We start from the raw sequence: 23392 nt of genomic DNA, 5'->3' as shown, positions 1-23392 counted from the left end.
TCTCAGCCCATCCCCCACTCGATCTTGGTAACTCCGTTTCTCTAGCGCGTCCCACCCGCGCTGACAGAGGCACCGGCGCCCCTTGATCCAAATACTTGGTGAGATCCCCTCAGCCCGTCGCTCCAGGCCGAGCTCTACCGCCCAATGCCTCCTGCTCAGCTCCCCCAATCCTGGCCGTAGGGCCCAAGCGGCCCCTTAAAGCCCCATCCAACACGCCCCTCAGCTCCACGCCTCTTAGGTATCTCCCTATCTAGCGACACCCGACACCCCCGCCCCCCAGGACGGCCCCGGCCACCCCCATCCCTCAGCACCACGAGTCCCCAACAGCAACCACTCACCTTCGCGCCCTCTGACCCTCGAACTCACTCTAAGCGGCAGCCGTAAGAACCAACCACAACTGCGGTTCCCGCCTTAAGGGGCGGGATTCCTAGATTCGGACATGCGTACACTAAGTTTGCCGCGAGCCGCTCTCTCCTGTGGCATCGTGGGAAATGTAGTTTTCAGACCTTTCAGCAATGAAGGGAGGCGGAGATGTGTCTGGCTGGAAGCATCCCGGAGCTCGCCCTTCCAAAGAAGACAGGAACCCTTGGAATGGAGATTAAAGTTATAGCACGGAAACTGCTTTTAACACACGAGTTTCATATCATTATGTGCGCTCAGATTTGGCTTTAGCAGATCTTTATAATTTTAGATTCCAAGCACTTTGTTTTAATTCAGATACACTATCTCGTTGCAGAACAATTCTCTTTATTGGGGAATGCCTCACAAAAGCAAGCATATTTAGAAAAGTGTGTTATGTGTATTTAAATATATCCTAGTGAATTTTTATACTTTAAATATTAACTTTAAAAGTTTTATGTTATACAAACATAAAGTATGTATCTAATAAAGTTGACACTTAAGAGGGGATAAACCAAGAATTCTAAATGAATAGTCAAGTCTTGTTTTCTTTGGGATAGCACCCTTTTAGATAAGACAATTGCTCATCCCTATGTGTCAGTGGATTTGTATTTACACACCTTTATATTTAACCATCACTATTATCTTAATTCCCCCACAGTGCCTCTGGACTCCTGACATAGTTTCAGCTTATGACTCTACATTCCAGCCCAGAGGAATGAAGATGGTGACAGATGCAGTCTTCTGGTCTGGTGCTCCCCTCAGAACCAGCAATATATGCAACTACATTCTGCTTGGAGAAGACCCATTGAAATTAGTGGATCTAATATGATCATGCTTATTGTCTTAATTGGGTCTACTCTGATCAGGACGACTAGCACTGGATGCAGCCCCTAATGTAGAAGCATATCTTCCAGTAACAGCTTCTTTTCCCCTCTTCCACAGCTGAATGTAGCAAGGACAACAAACCTCAGAAAGGAAAATTGTGGGTTATATACATATATATATACCACCTTTCAAAATAAAATTATTCCCAGAGCAGTTTGCTTATTAATTAATTAATTAATTAATTACATTTATATACCACCCGGACTTTTTCAGCTGGAATTCACTGGAACTCAGTTCTGACACCTCATAGATGGCTGTAAGAGAACAAGGGAGGTGTTCCATTATACACTTCTTTTTCTAGAAAAATAGTACTGTATACCACCTTTCCCTCCAAGGAGCTCAAGGTGGTACACAACTCAAACTCCCCCCAGTAAAACTACTTAAAATATCATAATCATTTCAACACAGTATTTATTAATTTGTTAAAAGCAATATGCCAAACAGTAGTTAAGCAGAGTACTGAATAGCTCATAATACAACAAGTTTTTTGTGCTAATTCTGCTTTACTGCTTCACTACTTTAACACTGTGTACTTTCTTATTCCTGATTCTTATATTTTCTTGGTTCTATTTCTGGCATCTATTTTGCAGAGCCTAATCTCTCATCTACATTGTCCATGTAATTGCCTTTGATTTCATGCTCAACTTGGCTTGAACCTATGATTCCTGACTGTCTGGCTACTATCTTTGGCCCACTCCTGTTATCTCCATGCTAGGCGCAGTAGGAAGGGCTAAAGAGGAACAGGCAAACTGAATTAAATGTGGGCAGGGCAGACCAGGCAGCCAGTCATAGGCACTGTCAGTGCATCCTATGTATTAGATGACATCTAATTCTCTGATCAATGGTTTGGTTTGAGGATTAGGAATGAATTTTATGTGCAGGTGCTCTCTTCCTCCCGCTTCCTCCCCTCACATTGGTTTGATTAATAGTTTGATTAATAATTGTTTTGATTATCAAACATTTTGCTGCACACTGTGATTTGAACAATCCCTCAGGTAATTCTTTATCTTCCAAACTGTTTTTAGGACTGTAGAATGAAATATCTGGATGCATTTTATTTCTCTAGGAATCATAGAATCATAGAGTTGGAAGAGACCACAAGGGCCATCCAGTCCAACCCCCTGCCAAGCAGGAAACACCATCAAAGCATTCCTGACAGATGGCTGTCAAACCTCCGCTTAAAGACCTCCAAAGAAGGAGACTCCACCACACTCCTTGGCAGCAAATTCCACTGTCAAATAGCTCTTACTGTCAGGAAGTTCTTCCTAATGTTTAGGTGGAAGCTTCTTTATTGTAGCTTGAATCCATTGCTCCGTGTCCGTTTCTCTGGAGCAGCAGAAAACAACCTTTCACCCTCCTCTATATGACATCATTTTATATATTTGAACATGGCTATCATATCACCCCTTAACCTTCTCTTCTCCAGGCTAAACATACCCAGCTCCCTAAGCCATTCCTCATAAGGCATTGTTTCCAGGCCTTTGACCATTTTGGTTGCCCTCCTCTGGACACGTTCCAGCTCGTCAGTATCCTTCTTGAACTGTGGTGCCCAGAACTAGACACAGTATTCCAGGTGAGGTCTGACCTGAGCGGAATACAGTGGTACTATTACTTCCCTTGTGCTATACTCCTATTGATGCAGCCCATAATTGCATTGGCTTTTTTATCTGCTGCATCACACTGTTGACTCATGTCAAGTTTGTGGTCTACCAAGACTCCTAGATCCTTTTCACATGTACTGCTCTCAATCCAGGAGTCACCCATCCTCTATTTGTGCCTTTCATTTTTTATTTTTTGCCCAAGTGTAGTACTTTACATTTCTCCCTGTTAAAATTCATCTTGTTTGCTTTGGCCCAGTTGTCTAATCTGTTAAGGTCATTTTGAAGTGTGATCCTGTCCTCTGGGGTATTAGCCCCCCCTCCCAATTTGGTATCATCTGCAAACTTGCTCAGGATGCCCTCAAGCCCAGCATCCAAGTCATTGATAAAGGTGTTGCATAAGACTGGGCCCAAGACAGAACCCTGTGGCACCCCACTAGTCACTTCTCTCCAGGATGAAGAGGAGCCATTGATGGAGGCGCCCTTTGGGTTCGGTCAGTCAGCCAGTTACAAATCCATTGGATGGTAGCATTATCTAGCCCGCATTTTACCAGCTTCTTTACAAGAATATCATGGGGCACCTTGTCAAAGGCCTTGCTGAAATCAAGATAGACTATATCCACAGCATTCCCTTCATCTACCAGGCTTGTAATTCTGTCAAAAAATGAGATCAGATTACTCTGACATGATTTATTTTTCAGAAACCCATGCTGACTTTTAGTGACCACAGCATTCCTTTCTAGGTGCTCACAGACCGTTTGCTTAATGATCTGCTCTAGAATCTTTCCTGGTATTGATGTCAGGCTGACTGGGCGGTAATTGTTTGGGGCCTTTCTTTTCCCCTTTTTGAAAATAGGGACAACATTTGCCCTCCTCCAGTCTCCTGGAGGACCTCTGATTATTACATCGGATTTGGCACTTTCAACAGAGGTTTCATAGGGATTGGCCAGAGCTGTTATGAGGAACTGAAGACCAAAGAGCCAACTATGGCTCTTCTGGATGAAAAATAGAGTATGGAGCAACCGTCCTCCACTATCTGAGGCCTCTTAAAGAAGGATTTGTGGTGGGTCCTATATCAAGAAAAGCTGTTAAAAGCACAGGAACTGTGCCAGATTGGGTGCGGGGGGAGTCCTCTTGTAGAAAAGGCTTTGTTTTAAAGCAGCTTAATTAAAATTATGTGTAAGGGTTACAACAGATAAAGTTATATGTGCAAGAGGTAATATAATTTGGCAGAATAAGGGCAAGATCTCGTATCTCAACAGCACTCAAGTCAGTGGGATGGTGAAAAGTAGGGAAAGAAATGGAATAACTTGAAGTGCTTTGTATGCTCTTTGGCAGTTTTGGCCCTGAGAAATTGGGATGGGATTTAGGAAGCACAGGGAATTGCAACCTATGGCTGCCATTGCCTCAGGCCAGGGTGGTCTGCCATAGGTCCCCCACCAAATTTAGTACTATCCCATGGAGAATTAAATTTAGAGCTCTTCAAGAGCTTCAGCATCAGCCAGAATGGATTACACAACCGTCTTGTTTCTGAAAACAGTTTCCGTATGCCAGCATAATCACTTCGGCTGAGTACAAATATTGTGATGATGTCTGTAATACCCATAAGGAGAAATCTTGTATTATGCTAGGTTCTGTTTAACAAGTTAATAATGTGTTGGACCAAATCCTTAAGTTCCTAACTTTGCCAGTGGGACTAATTAACCATCTTGGAGGAAATGCTAATATTCACAGTGAACATTTTTATATTCTTGTTGTTTCTTGCAACCATGCCTTTAACTGCAATGTGTTTGGCTTAGAGACATTACTTTGAAGATATTTATTGCCTAGTTTCTCTCCTCAGTTTTTCTGCTGCTTTAATTTCCACCAAGATATTATGGAAAGTGACATCAGTAATAACTGTCACAGAGGAAAGGTGTTTCTATGTGTTGATGTTAGAAAGAAGATGCAATCCCACAGATCTGTCCAATTCCCCTGAGAATGACTGTAGCATGAAAAATGGAAAAGTCCATATTAGGCCAATATACCTTAATTAGACTGATCAAAATATTGCAAAATAATGTGCAAGCCTTTGAGTTCTCCATAACGTCATCAGGTTAGATTGTAAATGGAGAGAGGGGAGAACTGATTTATTTTATGTTCTTGTTATTATTCTGAAATGGCGGTCAATATGAAATATTCAGCAAAGTGGGATACAGCTTAAATGGGTAACAAAGACAATCAGGATGAGGATGAAGACTAGTTTTAGAGTAACTAAGTAGGTTCCCCCCTTCATGGATCAATGCCTTGTCGTGGCGAAGGGGCTTGAATAACTCGGAGAAGCTATGAGCTATGCCATGCAGGGCCACCCAAGATGGACAGGTCATAGTGGAGAGTTTTGACTAAACGTGATCCACCTGGAGAAGGAACTGGCAAGCCACTCCAGTATCCCTGCCAAGAAAACTCCATGGACAAAGACAACAGGCATATAAAAGTTATGACGCTGGAAGATGAGCCCCTCAGGTCGGAAGGCGTCCAACATGCTACTGAGGAAGAGCGGAGGACAAGTACAAGTAGATTCAGAGCTGATGAAGCGGCTGGGCCAAAGCCGAAAGGACGCTCAGTTGCGGATATGCCTGGAAGCGAAAGGAAAGTCCGATGCTGTAAAGAAAAATATTGCATAGGAACCTGGAATGTAAGAACCATGGATGGAGGTAAGCTGGATGTGGTCAAAAATGAGATGACAAGAATAAATATCGACATCCTGGGCATCAGTGAACTAAAATGGAAGGGAATGGGCGAATTCAGTTCGGGTGACTATCATATCTACTACTGTGGGCAAGAATCCTGTAGAAGAAATGGAGTGGCCCTCATAGTCAACAAAAGAGTGGCAAAAACTGTATTGGGATGCAATCTCAAAAATGACAGAATGATCTCGATACGAATCCAAGGCAGACCTTTTAACATCACAGTAATCCAAGTTTATGCACCAACTACCGGTGCTGAAGAAAGTGAAATTGACCAATTCTATGAAGACCTACAACACCTTCTAGAAATGACACCAAAGAAGGATGTTCTTCTCATTACAGGGGATTGGAATGCTAAAGTAGGGAATCAAGAGATAAAAGGAATAACTGGCAAGTTTGGCCTTGGAGTTCAAAATGAAGCAGGGCAAAGGCTAATAGAGTTCTGTCAAGAGAACAAGCTGGTCATCACAAACACTCTCTTCCAACAACACAAGAGACGACTCTACACATGGATATCACCAAATGGGCAGCATCGAAATCAGATTGATTATATTCTCTGCAGCCAAAGATGGAGAAGCTCTATACAGTCAGCAAAAACAAGACCTGGAGCTGACTGTAACTCAGATCATCAGCTTCTTATAGCAAAATTCCAGCTTAAACTGAAGAAAGTAGGAAAAACCACTGGGCCAGTAAGATATAATCTGAATCAAATCCCTTATGAATACACAGTAGAAGTGAGGAACAGGTTTAAGGATTTAGATTTGGTGGACAGAGTGCCTGAAGAACTATGGATGGAGGCTCGTAACATTATACAGGAGGCAGCAACGAAAACCATCCCAAGGAAAAGGAAATGCAAGAAAGCAAAATGGCTGTCCAACGAGGCCTTACAAATAGCGGAGGAGAGGAGGCAAGCAAAATGCAAGGGAGATAGGGAAAGATACAGGAAACTGAATGCAGATTTCCAAAAAGCAGCAAGGAGAGACAAGAGGGTCTTCTTAAATGATCAATGCAAAGAAATAGAGGAAAACAATAGAATGGGGAAAACCAGAGATCTGTTCAAGAAAATTGGAGATATGAAAGGAACATTTCGTACAAAGATTACCATAATCAAGGACAAAAGTGGTAAGGACCTAACAGAAGCAGAAGACATCAAGAAGAGGTGGCAAGAATACACAGAGGAATTATACCAGAAAGATATGGAGGTCTCGTACACCCCAGGTAGTGTGGTTGCTGACCTTGAGCCAGACATCTTGGAGAGTGAAGTCAAATGGGCCTTAGAAAGCACTGCTAATAACAAGGCCAGTGGAAGTGATGATATTCCAGCTGAACTATTTAAAATTTTAAAAGATGATGCTGTTAAGGTGCTACACCCTATATGCCAGCAAGTTTGGAAAACTCAGCAATGGCCAGAGGATTGGAGAAGATCAGTCTACATCCCAATTCCAAAGAAGGGCAGTGCCAAAGAATGCTCCAACTACCGCACAATTGCGCTCATTTCACACGCTAGCAAGGTTATGCTCAAAATTCTACAAGGCAGGCTTAGGCAGTATGTGGACCGAGAACTCCCAGAAGTGCAAGCTGGATTTCGAAAGGGCAGAGGAACCAGAGACCAAATAGCAAACATGCGCTGGATTATGGAGAAAGCTAGAGAGTTCCAGAAAAACGTCTACTTCTGCTTCATTGACTATGCAAAAGCCTTTGACTGTGTCGACCACAGCAAACTATGGCAAGTTCTTAAAGAAATGGGAGTGCCTGATCACCTCATCTGTCTCCTGAGAATTCTCTATGTGGGACAAGAAGCTACAGTTAGAACTGGATATGGAACAACTGATTGGTTCAAAATTGGGAAAGGAGTACGACAAGGTTGTATATTGTCTCCCTGCTTATTTAACTTATATGCAGAATTCATCATGCGAAAGGCTGGACTAGATGAATCCCAAGCCGGAATTAAGATTGCCGGAAGAAATATCAACAACCTCAGATATGCAGATGACACAACCTTGATGGCAGAAAGCGAGGAGGAATTAAAGAACCTTTTAATGAGGGTGAAAGAGGAGAGCGCAAAATATGGTCTGAAGCTCAACATCAAAAAAACCAAGATCATGGCCACTGGTCCCATCACCTCCTGGCAAATAGAAGGGGAAGAAATGGAGGCAGTGAGAGATTTTACTTTCTTGGGCTCCTTGATCACTGCAGATGGTGACAGCAGTCACGAAATTAAAAGACGCCTGCTTCTTGGGAGAAAAGCAATGACAAACCTAGACAGCATCTTAAAAAGCAGAGACATCACCTTGCCTACAAAGGTCCGTATAGTTAAAGCTATGGTTTTCCCAGTAGTGATGCATGGAAGTGAGAGCTGGACCATAAAGAAGGCTGATCGCCGAAGAATTGATGCTTTTGAATTATGGTGCTGGAGGAGACTCTTGAGAGTCCCATGGACTGCAAGAAGATCAAACCTATCCATTCTTAAGGAAATCAGCCCTGAGTGCTCCCTGGAAGGACAGATCGTGAAGCTGAGGCTCCAATACTTTGGCCACCTCATGAGAAGAGAAGAATCCTTGGAAAAGACCCTGATGTTGGGAAAGATTGAGGGCACTAGGAGAAGGGGACGACAGAGGACAAGATGGTTGGACAGTGTTCTCGAAGCTACGAACATGAGTTTGACCAAACTGCGGGAGGCAGTGCAAGACAGGAGTGCCTGGCGTGCTATGGTCCATGGGGTCACGAAGAGTCGGACACGACTAAACGACTAAACAACAACAACAAGTAGGTTCCACTAAATCCATATGAGTTGTTATGGGTAAATGTGTAAAAAAGGAAAAATGGGTCAGGTTGCTAGGAGCCTGAAGGTTGCGAGTGAGAGCAATGCCATATGTACACCACTCCCTGGTTCCATATTCAATCATGAAAAGAGATTATAATATTTTCTACATCCATAATTATGCACTGAAAGATCAACATCTACCATTCTTTAACCACACTGAATCTGAGTACAAAAGGGTGATGGAAGTGCATTGAGGAGTAACTAATCCAAGTTTTTACTTAAGACTTAACAAGGGCAGATATTAGATTTTTCTCTCTAGAACTCATGCATTTGGTAAAAAGGCTGCTTTGTGACTCTGAGGCTTCAATCCTATGCTCCACTGAACACAGAGGGACTTACTTCCAAGTAAGCGCCCAAAGGATCAGGCTGCAAAATATTGTCCTGTCCAATGAAAGTGTCTAAACAAATAGATTTTATAACTGACAATGTGTTTTTTGTTTCTTTTATTTTCAGATATGCCTGAATTTTCCTTTCTCTGGTGAATAAAATTTATTTTATTTTTAATCAGTACTATTTCTATGTAATCTAACGGTTTCAGCCTAGATCCCCATAAGCCTCAGTACACTCTTTTCCTTGATACCTGTATAATATGTAGAAGGGCTATTGTGAGACTGGAAATCTTCTTTTAATAATCAAGGAAAGATGCATGGACTTCACATCAGTTCAGCTCCTTTTTAAAACTAGACACAGCAGTCATAACAAACAAAAGTGTATCCCATAAGAGCCACCTTCTCACTTTCCCATTCTTTAAGTATCCTGAGTTACATTTTCAAAATCACAACAGGGAATAGTTATATAGATTTAAATATGTGGTGAAAATATGGCATCTATTTTGTGTAAAAAATAGGCTAATTCTGTACTAAGTCAACCTTGGTCAGGTTATGTTAAGTTTACCAGCTCATCTAAAAAAGCTCTTTGGTCTATGAAAGGATTACAGAGATATGATAACAATAATATCATGCACAAAATAGCTGTATTGCTTATTTTTGTCATATGTGGATTATGTTGCCTTTCCATTTATACTCAAAGGCTAAAGGCTTCTCAAGAGCACCCTTCTTGTGCAACACAAAACATAATTGTTGGCTAGCCAGAAGCATTATTACCTCAAAGCATAGATATGGGGAGATTTGGTTGGGACCTTCCCCAGGGTTAATTAATTTATCTTGCAAAGTTTGATTCAGAACTAGAAGGCCCTCCTCTTAGAGATATTGGGAAGCAGGAAAAAGCAAAATACAAAATTGGACCACATTACCTAAGTGACCGCCTCACCCCATATATTTTGTAAACTAGTCTGTTATTTTTGGTTTTTTTCTAGAATCAAGCAGTATATCAATTTTATAAAATAAATAAATCTGTGTAATAAATTTATCCCTGCTTGGCAACTTCTCAGATGAGAAGAGTACAACATGCCCCAGAGATGCACTTAGTTTGTACTTGAAACTGAGCTTTTTAGTGTTGCAGCTCCACCACCATGGAATCAATTCCCAGCTGAAATTAGACAGACACCCAATATCATTATATTTAGGCACCTACTGATTATTATTTTTAAACAAGGCTTTCTTTGTGATGTGACACAGTCATAAGAACATAAGAGTCTGCTAGATCTGACCAATGACTCATCTAGTCCAGCATCCTGTTCTCACAGTGGTCAACCAGATGCCTATGTAAAAACCAAAAGAGGGATCTGGCTGCCAAATAGCTGTAGGGCTTGTTTTGATGCATAAAGTCCTATACAGTTTGGGACCAGGATACCTGAAAAATCACCTCACCCCTTATATATCCAGCCAATCACTGCACTCTGTAAGTGATGGCCTCCTGCTTATACCATATTAACAGAAGGTCCATTCTGCATAATAAAGGAACTGAGCCTTTAGTGTTGTGGCACACACCCTTTGGAATTCCCACCCCTTAAATATTAGGTGCAGTCTCTGTTGTATTTTTTGTGCCTATGAAAGAATTATCTCTCCCAACAAGCCTTTTATTGTGTGTGTGTGTGTGTGTGTGTGTGTGTGTGTGTGTGTGTGTATTCCTGGATGTCATTCATTCATTCATTCATTCATTCATTTTCTATACCACCCTTCAACCGAGGATCATAGGACCGTTTACAATATAAAAACACAAAAATACACAACATAACAAAAGCATTTACCCACCCCCCCAAGTTTAAAAGAACATACTATAGATTGTTTGATTAGCTAAAGGCCTGGGAGAAGAGGAATGTTTCTGCCTGGTGCCTAAATATATGTAGCAAAGGTGCCAGGCGAGACCCCTGGGGAAAGCATTCCACAATCAGGGAGCCAGTTTGGTGAGAGAAACCCAGCAGAGATTTTAAGTCACAAAATATGCAACAAAGTAAAACATAAGAAATACTGTATAGACTTTGAGACCTTTAAAATAGACACTTTATAGTAATTTCTAAAATATTAAAGTTTTTTTCTAAAGTTTCCCTTTTCCCTCAGCATAGGAAAAGACAACATGTTTTCTAAGTTAAAAATGGTTTACTTACAAACTCTACAGAGGTCAGATTCATGTTATTCAGAAATAGTTGCACATGCAGTAAAACATAGCTTACTTACAAAGTGTTGAAAGTTCCTAAAATATTGCTATAGGAACTCAAGAGAGAGAGAGAGCTGCAGCAACTGGCTCAAACTTCTTCACACACTGAGGTTCAAAGGTAGACTAGGGGGAAAGAAAAGTTTGATTACCTAGCTCCTCCTAAGGTGAGGGGAAGTGGACATAGCCAAGCCTGGCAGGTCAGCTTACTGTATGATATTAACCGCTTCATGCATTAATTAGACTTCAGCACATTGGTTATCCCACACCTTTTATGTAGAGAATTTTCCCAATCTGTACAGTACTTCTATTGGAATTGTTTTTAAGATGTATTTATTGTTTTATTACTTGTTTACTACCCTAGGCTCCTTTGGGATGAATATATATTAATAATAATAATAATAATAATAATAATATCATCACCATTTGTAGTACTGAAAAAGCAGACAGGTCTTCCTTTTGCATTGTGCAGCGTTGCTGGATGCCTGCCATTCAGGGATGTTCGCTGGATCTCAAACAATCATTACTATTGTGACCTGCAACTGAACTAAGAGACAGATGTCCCTGACTGAGTAGGCCAGTGTAGTAATGTGCTACCTTATCCCTCATGCCACCAACTTGGGTCTATTTAATTTTCTCTTTGATTTTAATACAGATTTATTGAAAGTTTCAGTTATCAAAACAAACTGCAGTGGCAAATTGGTGTTCGTCTGCAGCCCTACAAGCACCTATAAACCTGCCATGGCATGAAATAAATGGCACTATATTGGAGGTCAGTTATTGCAATAGTAATCCTCCTGGGATTTCCACTGTGCAGTTTAATATTTTTCTTATTACCCTCTTTCTTCATTGCTATTTATGTCTTTCTCTTTACATTCAGAGTAACATGCTGCTGTCCACCTCAATAGGCAGAAAGTCACCTCAGATAAACCTGTGAACAATGCACAGCCAGAAATCCTCAGAAAATCTGTCTAGGAGAGGCCTCATAACACCAGGGACAACCTTATTAAAAAAATATTCCGGCTGGGCCCACTGCTTGTTTTTCAGCGATACCGCCAAAAGCTCTCTTTTCTGTTCTTTCTATTTCCTTCACAGCAGAAGCTGGCCCTTCAGGTAGCGTTGTCTCAAGTCCTGTTAGGGGTTAAGTAGTGCCCAGGCCAGAGGAGGGGTGCTGCAAGTGGGGAAGGGTCTGCTAGGTTGAATACCAACATGATTTTCACGACCAAAAGACAAACAGGACCACACAGCAACAACTGGAGCAACAGCAGCAGCAGGAGCTGTGCTGCAACCGGAGACAAGATTAAGGCCCAGGCAGCATTGTCCACAGGAGACACTCAAGGTAACATGATGTGAGGAGGAGGGGTGGAAAGGAAGGAATTATACTTGGCTGCCATGCCAGCACAAAGAAAGCACACCATCATGAACCTCACTCCTGCCCCCCCCAACCAACCACACTTGCAGTGGCCACTATTGTTTCCATGTGGCTGCCTTTGGGATTTCACAGATTGCTATCCAACAGATCCTGATTATATCAAGGAAGCCCTGTGTTGCTGAGAGGCCAAACTCACCCTCTTTCCCCATATGGCACCTCAGAAAGGAACTAAGACTCCCCTACCACCACCTCACGTGAAGGAACCAAGGAAATGTGCACTCTGATTTCCGGAAAGGCCTCCCTTAGGACTGTTTTCTCTGTGTTTAATTTATCCTCAGGGATGCTCAGATAGGGATTGCCTTCTCTGAACACTAGGGGTCGCTCAGCAGGACTCTTCCTGCATTTCTCACAGGCTCTGCTTCTGGGCCTAGTCACCCTTGCTGCAGGGGCCTTTCCTATAGCAGGGTGATGGTCAGACTCCATAGCTGCCAAGTTATGGGAAATTCCCTTATGCTGAATAGGCTTCCTCGTGAGAAAAGGGAAAACTTGGCAGCTATGGGTCAGACAGAAATTGAGAAGCTACTGCTGCAGGAAACAGGTTTGGCTCAGCTCAGGCGAACTCCTATCACAGACTGGGGAAGGAGCGCCAACCCGCTCTGGGTGGCAATGGCCAGCCCAGCACATGAACACTCTCAGGGAAGCATTAGCTGTGGGATAAACAAAGGGTTGGGGGGAGACAGGGATCTAGCAGGAGGGAGATCCAAGGCAACGGAGCAGCAGGGCAGAGAGGGATAAGGTGCAGCCCTGGACAGATGCCCTGAGCTGAGGGAGGAGAGGAGGCAGCAAGCATGAGGGAATGCGTCATCAGTAGAGAGCAGGGCATGTAGTCAGAGGGGCAAAGAGGCCAGAAGGGGGTTTGACAGTATATTGAGGTCAGGCTTGGCAGCTTTATGTCCCAAAGTATTTCCTGGCATTACATTCTGATCCTGCAGTACCAAGGGGTGCAAAGCCACTTCTCTCTCGTCTCCCCTTCAGGTTCTCTGATCTGAGAGACTCCTGCCCAGCCAGGCTGACATCCATGGGCAGCTACCACACCAGCACCTCATTGTGTTGCATGGCACATGCCACCTTTGCTGCCATTTTCGGGGAGTGTGTCATGTCCCCCCCCCTATGATTGAGGCAGTGGAGCTGCATTTTCAGTGTTCACAATGCACACTTGGTCACTATATGTGCTGAGCAGTGAGCCTGGCTTTAGTATGCATTGTGGTCTGGCACATCCATCAGATAAGGGCCTCAGCAGGCAGTCTGTGACAGTGGGACGGAGAAGACAATGGTCAGTGACATCCCACATGCTTTGTCAGCCAAGCCGGGGGGGGGGGGGGATGCCAGTGGTAGGCAAGGCCAAAGTCAAAAAGCAGATGGAGGAATCCTACATTCCAGCCATCCGAAAAGTAAGAGGTGTTGTCATAGTTCAATAACATATGCAAGCCAGGCAAAAATGCTTGGTGTGGGGCAGGGCCAGTGAGGGGTGTAGCTTGATAAGAGGGGTTATGGCATGGGAAGAGGATATAGGCTAGGAGAGTCCCAAAGGCCAGATAGAGATGCCTGGGGAGCTACATTCAGCCCCCAGCCAGATGTCCCCCCCCATAATATGTTTTTCTCCTCATTGTCAATAACTTTTAAAGTGTACCTACACTGGATTGCTGTCCTGCATACATCATTCAGAATTACCTGCTCAGCAGTTCCCGCTTCAGACTGGAGCATCTGAGGCTTTGTTATGGCATTAAGGGTTTATTCTATTGCAACAGCAGCATGTGCAGCTGTGCCTATGAGGACAGAGTCTTGGAGGAAATACGGTACACTGTTCTATGCAGCCAGATGATTCACCTTTACACATAAAGAAGTTTTGTTTTTACAGCTCTTGTTAAAGACATTTTCTCATCACGGCACCAGACATATTAAAGCCCACAATAAATTACACTCCCGCCCACCTAGAGCTCAAGCACACTGTTAGTTAAAGTTTCATACCCAAACTTCATTTGCCTGCTTGTTGACGCTGGGGTGTTCTAATGGTTTGATTAATACTGCATTTTTTCATTTCTATAGATGCTATGGATTGGTTATTTCTATACTGAGCACAGTTTTGAGGCCAGGGTGAGAGCTAGGGTCAAGTTGGATGTATGGTTTTGGCTTTGTTTGGGTTTTATGTTTGATGCACAACAAAGCAAATGATCCCTGAGATAAACTCATCCTCAGAAAACCCTCCAGATAAAAGGTCTATTCTACAATTTTTTGAGGTCGCTTGTCAGCTGTTTATCCACTGTACACCTTCTGTTCATTTCACAGAATCATTGCTGAAGCTGTACATCTTTGTGATGGTGCCCTTGCAGGAATGCAAGGCAAGAAGACTACACAGAACGGAAAAGGCAACAGAAGGATGCAGAGGATACTGGAAAAGTAGAGCCGAGCAACCATCATTGTGAGCCAAACTAATTTCCCATAGTCCCACATAAATTAGGGGTGGGAATGTTAGAAATGTCGATCCTATGTGAACCAGGTCAAATTAAATCACATTTCCAGGCTAGGGAAATTACTTTTGCCTGCAGCAAAAGAGAATGGCACACAGCACAAATTAAGGCAAAGAGCCTAGTGCCCCTGGGCTGGCTGCACTTGTATCCACTTAATGCACAACGGATGGAATCTGTAATTAGTGCATTGCAATGGATCCATGTGGGACACTTGCTGACTGTCTGGTAGAAGGTTATTTTGGCAAGGGAACTGGAAATGGGATCTATCACAAATCTCTAGTTAGGAACTAAACCCACACTGGATCCATAAAGAGGTGTCTGTCCTCTCTCTCTCTTGATGTCCCAGGCAGGATTGCGAAGGCTCTGTGAAAGACTCCTGTTGGAAATTGTGGAGAGATGCTTTCAGCTAGTATGGGCAATCCTAAGCCAGATGGATCAATGGCTTGATTCAGTATAAGGCAGCTTCCTATATTCTTCTTGTTGGGAGGCTATCAACAAGGCTGACCCAATACATTTTAGCACCTGAGGCAAACCACAAAATGGTGCCCCCCCACGTCCAGGGAAGAAGGGGTGAGTGAAGATGTACATCAGGAGCAAGGGGGCAGAATAAAGATCTACATCAGGAACAAAGCTGGTAGGAAACCAGCAGCGCCTTCCCAGAGGCTGATATAGAAGCAGAATTGTGGGGGCTGCTGAGGAGGCGGCAAATCCAACCCCCAAGGAGCATGCTGCCATGATTGCCACCAAAACAGCATCAACGGGTGATACATTCCTTGGAGGCTGGATCTGCTGCCCCTGTGAATCCTGCTACCTGAGGCATTTGCCTCACCTTGCCTCATGGATGGGCTGACCCTGGTAGTCAGGGTCAAACCATTAAAAGGTAAAGGGACCCCTGACCATTAGGTCCAGTCGTGACCGACTCTGGGGTTGCGCGCTCATCTCGCATTATTGGCCGAGGGAGCCGGTGTACAGCTTCCAGGTCATGTGGCCAGCATGACAAAGCCACTTCTGGCGAACCAGCGCAACACACGGAAACACTGTTTACCTTCCCACTGTAGCAGTACCTATTTATCTACTTGCACTTTGACGTGTTTTCAAACTGCTAGGTTGGCAGGAGCTGGGACCGAGCAACGGGAGCTCACCCTGTTGCGGGGATTCGAACCGCTGACCTTCTGATCGGCAAGCCCTAGGCTCTGTGGTTTAACCCACAGTGCCACCCACATAGTCAGGGTCAAACCATTAAGCAAGACTTAAGAACTAATCAGTAAGATAAAAAAAAATCAAAGTGCACAAGAGCATGTTGGTCAGACAAAGTTCCATGGAGAGAGGAAGCCCTCTTGAGAAAGAGCCAATGGCCAGCTTTTGCATATTAATTCAGGAAAATTATTGCCTGAGAAGATGTAGTGATAGTGCTCACCGCATTATGTCTATCACTTTACTCAGAAGCCATAGTGATGCAATTCACTTTACTCAGAAGCCATAGTGATGATTCAACATAGGATAATTGTCAGCATTTCCTGACATGCTACCACCAACCAATGTTTAGGATGATCTGCAGTGTCATGGCAAGAGTCAATTGTCAGTTTACTATAAATTGACATGGCTAAAAGTCACATGGATAGAATTTCCCCATGGTTAGATAAACATAATCTATTGAGAATTAATGTGTTTTGGATAATTGGGTGCATCCACAAGCTTCTTCCCTCCATGGCTTCCACAGATTATTGTCAGAATCAGCATTGAGAGTACTTGGAGATTTGTATGAGCTCATTAATGTTAACTTAGTGCTTTTGCATAATCTAGCACAGATCAGATGCTTTAGCCTTCACTGGGTTGTCGTTCCCATTCGTTAAAAAATGACAAATCATACCCACTCTCCAAAACAAATCACAATAATTCCTTTATTGAAGCATTTCTTTGTTCTCCTTGAAATATTCCCATGATGCCTATATAAAAATGGACAAAGACTGGGTGGCAGGTCAAAAGGGATCACTGATCACTTGTATTGCTCCACTCATTCCTCAGATTAACTGTAATTTTTTTACCATTTGCTTTTCTTCTCCTGTATTTAGGATTGAGCAGGGCTATATTTCATACTCTGTAGGTTGTCTGATGCAATCATCCCCAGGTCTGTGGCTGGGATTCCTGAAGGATTATAGCTTTGCTTAAAAGTAATATTTTTATTTCCTTTGTGCTTTTCAAGCCCTTAGAATTACACCATAGTTGGGTTTTGAACAATTCTCTGCCATATGGAAGAATAAACATGAACTTGTTCCTCTTAAGGCTGTGTTTCTCAAACATTTTGAACTTGGCCCCCTTTCTAAAACTACTGCACCTTCTGCCAGCACCAACCATCTGCTGAGCGCACAGATATTCTTGCATGCATTCTGCTGCAGTGCATGGAGAAGGAAGGATATTAAATATTACTTCTGTTACTCAGTTGGTAGGGCATGAGACTCTTAATCTCAGGGTTGTGGGTTCAAGCCCCATGTTGGGCAAAATATTCCTGCATTGCAGGGGTTTGGATTATATGACCCTCATGGCCCCTTCCAACTCTACAATGTTGTGATTCTATTACCCTTTGCCTAAATTACAGAGGTGTAATTTAGGGAGTCCAGGAAATTTAATTGCCCACCTGTATTTCAGGCTACATATGTTTATTATGTACTGTACTCAGAAGTTCCTATATCTCTGGCCCATTTACTCGTTCCTCACTTGGACAGGACATGATTGTATCTGATTAAATGGATCTAGGTGCTAGATTTGTACCGTATGTTTGTATTGCAAAGAGCTCCAAACTGGCTGCGAAGAGCTCCAAAATAACAAATGAGCTTCACTGTGAAAAATTATGTGAGACACAAAGGAGCAAAAAATCCTTACTTCAAATATATAATGAAGAGGTTCAAGCTGGAAGTAACTGACCAGAAAGGGATCTTGGGGTCAGGGTGGACAGTTCCATTAAAATGTAAACCCAGTGTGCAGCAGCTGTGAAAAAGCAAATTTATTAGCGATCATTAGGAATGGGTTAAAAATAAATACTGTATACAAATCTATAGTGTCACCTAGCTTGGAATATTAGTTGCCATGCTTAAAAAATGATATTGTAAAGCTGGAAAAGGTGCGGGGGCGGGCAAAGTGATCAGGGAATTGGAACAATTTGTAAAGAAGAAAGGTTACAAAGCTTGGGGCTAATTAGTTTAAGGGGAAAGGTGACTAAGGGAGGATATGTTATAAATGTATTAAGGCAGGCATCCCCAAACTTCGGCCCTCCAGATGTTTTGGACTACAATTCCCATCTTCCCCGACCACTGGTCCTGTTAGCTAGGGATCATGGGAGTTGTAGGCTAAAACATCTGGAGGGCCGCAGTTTGGGGATGCCTGTATTAAGGCTTTGCATAATGTGGGGAAAGTGCTCAGAGATGTGTTTTTCTCTTTGTCCATAATACTAGAATAAATAAATTAATGGAATCAGTTCAATAATCTGGAATGATGTAAGATTCAGGACAAGCAAAACACCATACTTTTTCAGTTACAGGTAGGTAGCTGTGTTGGTCTGCCGTAGTCGGAACAAAATAAAAAAAAATCCTTCCAGTAGCACCTTAGAGACCAACTAAGTTTGCTATTGGTATCAGCTTTTGTGTGCATGCACACTTCTTCATACCTTTTCACACAGCCCATAGTTAAAACTATGGAATTTGCTTCCACAGCATGCGGTGAACATAAAGGGGGAATTAGATATTAATCATGATGGCTGTGTAACACTTCCAGGATCAGAGGCAGTAGGCCCCTGAGTACCAGTTGAAGGAAGATGATGGCCTCAGAGTAGTTGCCTCCTACTTTTCAACTTCCACTGAGGCACCTAGTGGAGAAACATGATGCTGAATTCAAAGGGTATTTGGTCTGATTTAGTAGGGCTCTTTTTTACATTCTTAGATTCACCAGCATAAAGTTATAATTATATGCTTCTCTGAAAAAAATGCTAAAAATAAATAGTGATAATTGTTTTTTAAAGGAACCCCAGAAAAATCTCTTTAATTACACCTTTTTGCATTTAATATTCAATATCTGCATGGGTGGGCTTTCAAATCTTGATAGTCTTTCTTCACCACCACTTCATCCCTGAATTATGAATTCATCACTGACAGGTAGGCTTTGTGGGGCTGGCATAGAGGAGAGAGGAGGAGGAGGAAATAACAGGGGCTGCTTGATTTCACATATTGATCTGAAAGGTTGAAACTGAAAAACTAATTCCTCCTGGATTCCTATCCACCCAGAGCAGAAGTTTTTTCATTGAGTTGAAAGCTTGGATTCTTATTGTATTACAAAAGATCAGAGACCAATAGAGTATCATGAACTTTCCTTGCTTCAGTATGTTAGGTTTAGATACCATCTGTTATTTTTTGGGATTTAGACTAGGCAACCCTAATTCCTAAATTCTGATTCTTTCCAGCAGAGGGCATGGGGCAAACACACATTTTAGTGGGTAGTGATCTTTAAAAGCCTGTCCAAAAACAGGGCTTAATATGAGCTAATGTTCTCTAAAGGTGGGTCCCAGAATTTGCTTTTTCCATCTGGAGCTCAGCCCTGGACATGTGCATTTGCATCTTGCTAAAAAAGAAGTAGCAGCTCCTGGCTTCTGCTTGCACTGATATTTCCAACAGTCCAACACAAATCATGTTTACTTGAAACACCCATCTCATTGATTTAAGTGGAATTGGCTTTGAATTAAATATGCTTAGAATTACTAGTCTTAAAGAGATACAGAACAGAAAATCCCTATGTTACATATCACTTTCCAAGCAGGTATCTTTATACTGTTACTCTTGGCTAGAAAATAAATTAATCTACTTCAGTGTCTACATTAAAACAGACTAATCAGTGTGACGTTAATGCCAGATACTGGATCCATATCACAACTAGACTGCTTTCGTGTGTAGGTGTGCCAAGACCCAGTTGACATAACCACCCTGATGTAGCAGTGCAGCCACTACAAATTACCATCTTTGCCTCATTGGCCAATCTTGTGACTTCTTCAGCATGTGTTGACATGGTGACTGTGCACATCTTAAAGCATTTTATGTAATATATTGTCTGTGGTCTTTGCATGTGTCAGAGCATTCACTACTTTAGGAAGAAAATTACAGCTCCTGGGGGCTTCACCACCTTATCAAAATGGTTGTGTGAATCAGCCTGTACCTGAATGCTTTCCAGTTCCTTTTTTCTCTCCAGAAACAAACAGCAGAGCCAGGGGTTCAGGAGAAAGCTCTGCTTTGTTTACAGCTTCAGCCTGAAGTAGTTGCTTGGCTGTAGCAGTTGCTTTGCCTGTAAAGGGAAGAAGAACTAGTCATAGTCTGCCGGTCAGTCTGGGGGCTATGTCAGGGAAATGGGGGTGATTTGGATGCAAAGCCTCCTCTGCTCCACCCCAGCACCAGGGCCAAACCCATGTTTTTTTCACTTGGGTCAAAGACCCAGTTTGGCACACACATCTCATGCACATTTGTACACACACACACACACACACACACAGAGAGAGAGAGAGAGAGAGAGAGGCAGGGAGCCTCAATGCCACCACGATGAGGTTTCCAACCATTGACCTCCTCTTGTTTGTAATTACATTTTGGTTTAAATGTTTAAAATGGAAACATAAAACAAGAATAGCAAAGTTAACAAGATACAATATCAAAGAGCACACAGCGGTGTTGGCTACAGTATCTCAAGATGTCACATTTCAAGTCAATAAGTAAATTACAATAATATATAGTTATAAGCCAGAGTGGACTGAAATTACAAAGAGTTATATTTAAGCAGAGTTTAACCTTTGAATATAACTTATTCACAATGTTATCTGACCTGATGGATATGATATAAAGAGCTACTATATTACATCAGATTTATCTATCTTAGCAATGCTGCTAATTACTCAGTTTTGATATACCAGCCATTCTGATAATGCCATATCCCCACATTCTGTCTAGATGACCTTTCACGGTGAACCCTGTTGTCTTCCAATATTAACCTCCTTATCTGACTGTGGAAAGGGAGTTCCATGGTATCCTAAGACCCCTCAGCTGCCCTCACATACAGCAGAGAATTGCTCCCTTCATCTGTAATGGTACTATTTTACTGTAAGATACATACCTAATTAAAAAGGAAAAACTCCTGCCTGTAAAAACAACAACTTTGAACAACTTTGATTCTGGCGAGGGTGATTGAGGCAAAAAACATAGCTCTACTCTGCGAGTGAAATCTAAGCTTCAGCAAGTTCCAAGAGAGGTCTTCAATGATAAAACTAAATCCCCAAATTTAATTGTATGCCTGAAAATAATACACCCGTGTTTAAACATGTGGAACATACACACTATTTACAAAACCTTTTGATCCTTCCAACCATAGGTGCTGGCCCCCTGGGGCCCTGGGTGCCCGAGCAACTACAAAATTCTCCATGAAAGGGCTGGGCACCCACAAATTTTGGCTCCAGGACCTGATCTGAGCACCGATGGTCATGGGCCAAGCTGGCACTCCTGCTTCTTGCTGACCTGTTGTTTCTTACCGTAGTGGCCTGAATATAAGCCGCACCCGAATATAAATCACACTTTTAAAATCGGGGGGGGGGGAAGAGAAAAAAAAGAAAAAATACCCAAATTTAAGCTGCTCCATTCCTCACTGTTGCTGGCTACATACTGGACAGGGGAGGGGGGAGACACACTGTGTTGCTGGCGGCCTTTCCCCTTCCTCGCTCTCTCCCTTCCTGGCCTTGGGGGAGAGGACAGGGAACCAAGCACAGGGCGGGCGCCACTTTGTTGCGCTTCTGGCGCTGTTTGCCCCACGCTCCTGGCTGTGTACCATAAGGTTGCGAATATAAGCCACACTTTAACTTCTCATGATCGGAATTTGGAAAAAAGTGAGGCTTATTTTCAGGCCAATATGGTATTTAATGTTTTGGTTATTTGGAATAGTATATCAGAAAAGCCAAATTAGGTCAGACCAATGGTCCATCTAGCTTGCAGTCCTTTCCTTAGCAGGAACCTTCCTAAAGAATCCTAAACACTGCCCATATCAAGGTGCTTTAGGAAGTTCTAGCTCCTAAATGTAAGGATGCACTAAAAGCAACATGATAGATGCCTATAGAACATGATATAGCAATAACCTTGTTGGGTGCTTTTTTGTGTATGTTTCTAGTGGTTCAAAAGAATGTATCTGCTAAGCCTATACCCTTGCAGTGAGTTAAAAGGGAAGGAATCACTAGAGTCATTACATTTCTGAGTACCAAGGCTTCCTCCTTAGGAATAAGAGAATCCAGGACTGTAATATTTAATTTTTTCCTATGATTTGTCATCACAGTAGTAGGGTATTAAGGTACCTGATCTCAAGAGCACTTAAACATATGTTCAACTTTGCTCAAAAGGGATTGTTAATTTGGATAAAGTTACACATGTGTTTTGAATAGTTGAAGGATTTGAAGCTCTTGTAGTCTCCTTTGGATTTGGAAAACATGTTCGTAAGAAAGACTGCACTTATAATTGTCCCTGACTAATGTGAAGTTGATATATCCAGTTCCCTCCCTCCTCCACTCTTTCTAACAGACACACAAAATCTGCTTCTGTACATACATACACACTTCAAAAATCATTGAATGTAATTTTAAGTGGGATCCCCCCCCCAATAAATATCCTTCCAAAGTTGGAAGTACTACTGACAGCACACTTATGAATTTGGAAATACACAAGACCACTACCAAAAACATATAGGAACCAATTTTTATTTTAAAATATTTATATGCTGCTGTTCTGGGCAAATGTTGCTTTTGTAATATTTTTAAATAAGGTTCTGAAGCTGAAAGTTATATCTTACGTTTTGCTGACATGGAATAGTGATTGAAGTGTCTTCATATTCATTAAAATGTTTTATGTGAATGGGTTGTTTGCATATCTAGCTTCTGAAACATCAAAAGACTTCAGATTCAACTTGGCAAATTCACATATATGTTACAGATGTAATATGAGGACTTGGCAATGGAATCCAAACCCTTTTTTCAGCTGGACTGGGTGTGCGTGGGGGGAGTGTATTGGGCAGAGGTGTCCCTCCACCCAGCCCAGCCAACCTCAAAGTTCAAGAGCATACAAAATAAATTGAATATGTGCAATTATTATTACATTTTTGACATTTGAAAAGATGAACAAAATTATTTGAACACAATTGTGAATTCTGTAAAAAATGTAATTTTTATTTTTTTAATATACCAAATTATACCCATTATTTTAATGTTGAAAAGTAACGAAATTACATTTATATCTAATTATTTTGTGGGACTACCAGTGGTCTCCCATTGATCAATATCTGCTTTGCATCATCAATAGTGCTGTATCAGGTTCTTCCAGATAATTTACTGGACCCAATGTTGACATTATTATTATTATTATTATTATTATTATTATTATTATTATTATTACAGAAACCAATATGTATTCTTATCAATTTACATTTTAAGGTTCCTGCTGAAAACA

At 42.1% G+C, this 23392-nt stretch overlaps 1 protein-coding gene across 1 annotated transcript in view; it reads right to left on the bottom strand.

Annotated features, from left to right (window-relative positions):
• Nucleotides 1–22382, bottom strand: part of ERI3 (ERI1 exoribonuclease family member 3) — a 210253-nt gene extending 187871 nt beyond the window's left edge. The window contains exons 1-3 of the mRNA XM_035121856.2: nucleotides 22319–22382; nucleotides 20085–20210; nucleotides 339–410 (exon numbers count right to left, since the gene is read on the bottom strand). Of these exons, the coding sequence (XP_034977747.2) occupies nucleotides 339–410; nucleotides 20085–20210; nucleotides 22319–22382 (262 nt within the window). The remainder of the gene's footprint in view (nucleotides 1–338; nucleotides 411–20084; nucleotides 20211–22318) is intronic.
• Between the last annotated feature and the right edge of the window lie 1010 nt (nucleotides 22383–23392).

Source organism: Zootoca vivipara, chromosome 7 (assembly GCF_963506605.1).
Source record: "Zootoca vivipara chromosome 7, rZooViv1.1, whole genome shotgun sequence".
In the NCBI taxonomy this organism is placed as follows: Eukaryota; Metazoa; Chordata; class Lepidosauria; order Squamata; family Lacertidae; genus Zootoca; species Zootoca vivipara.
This window is presented reverse-complemented; position numbering and strand designations above follow the sequence as displayed.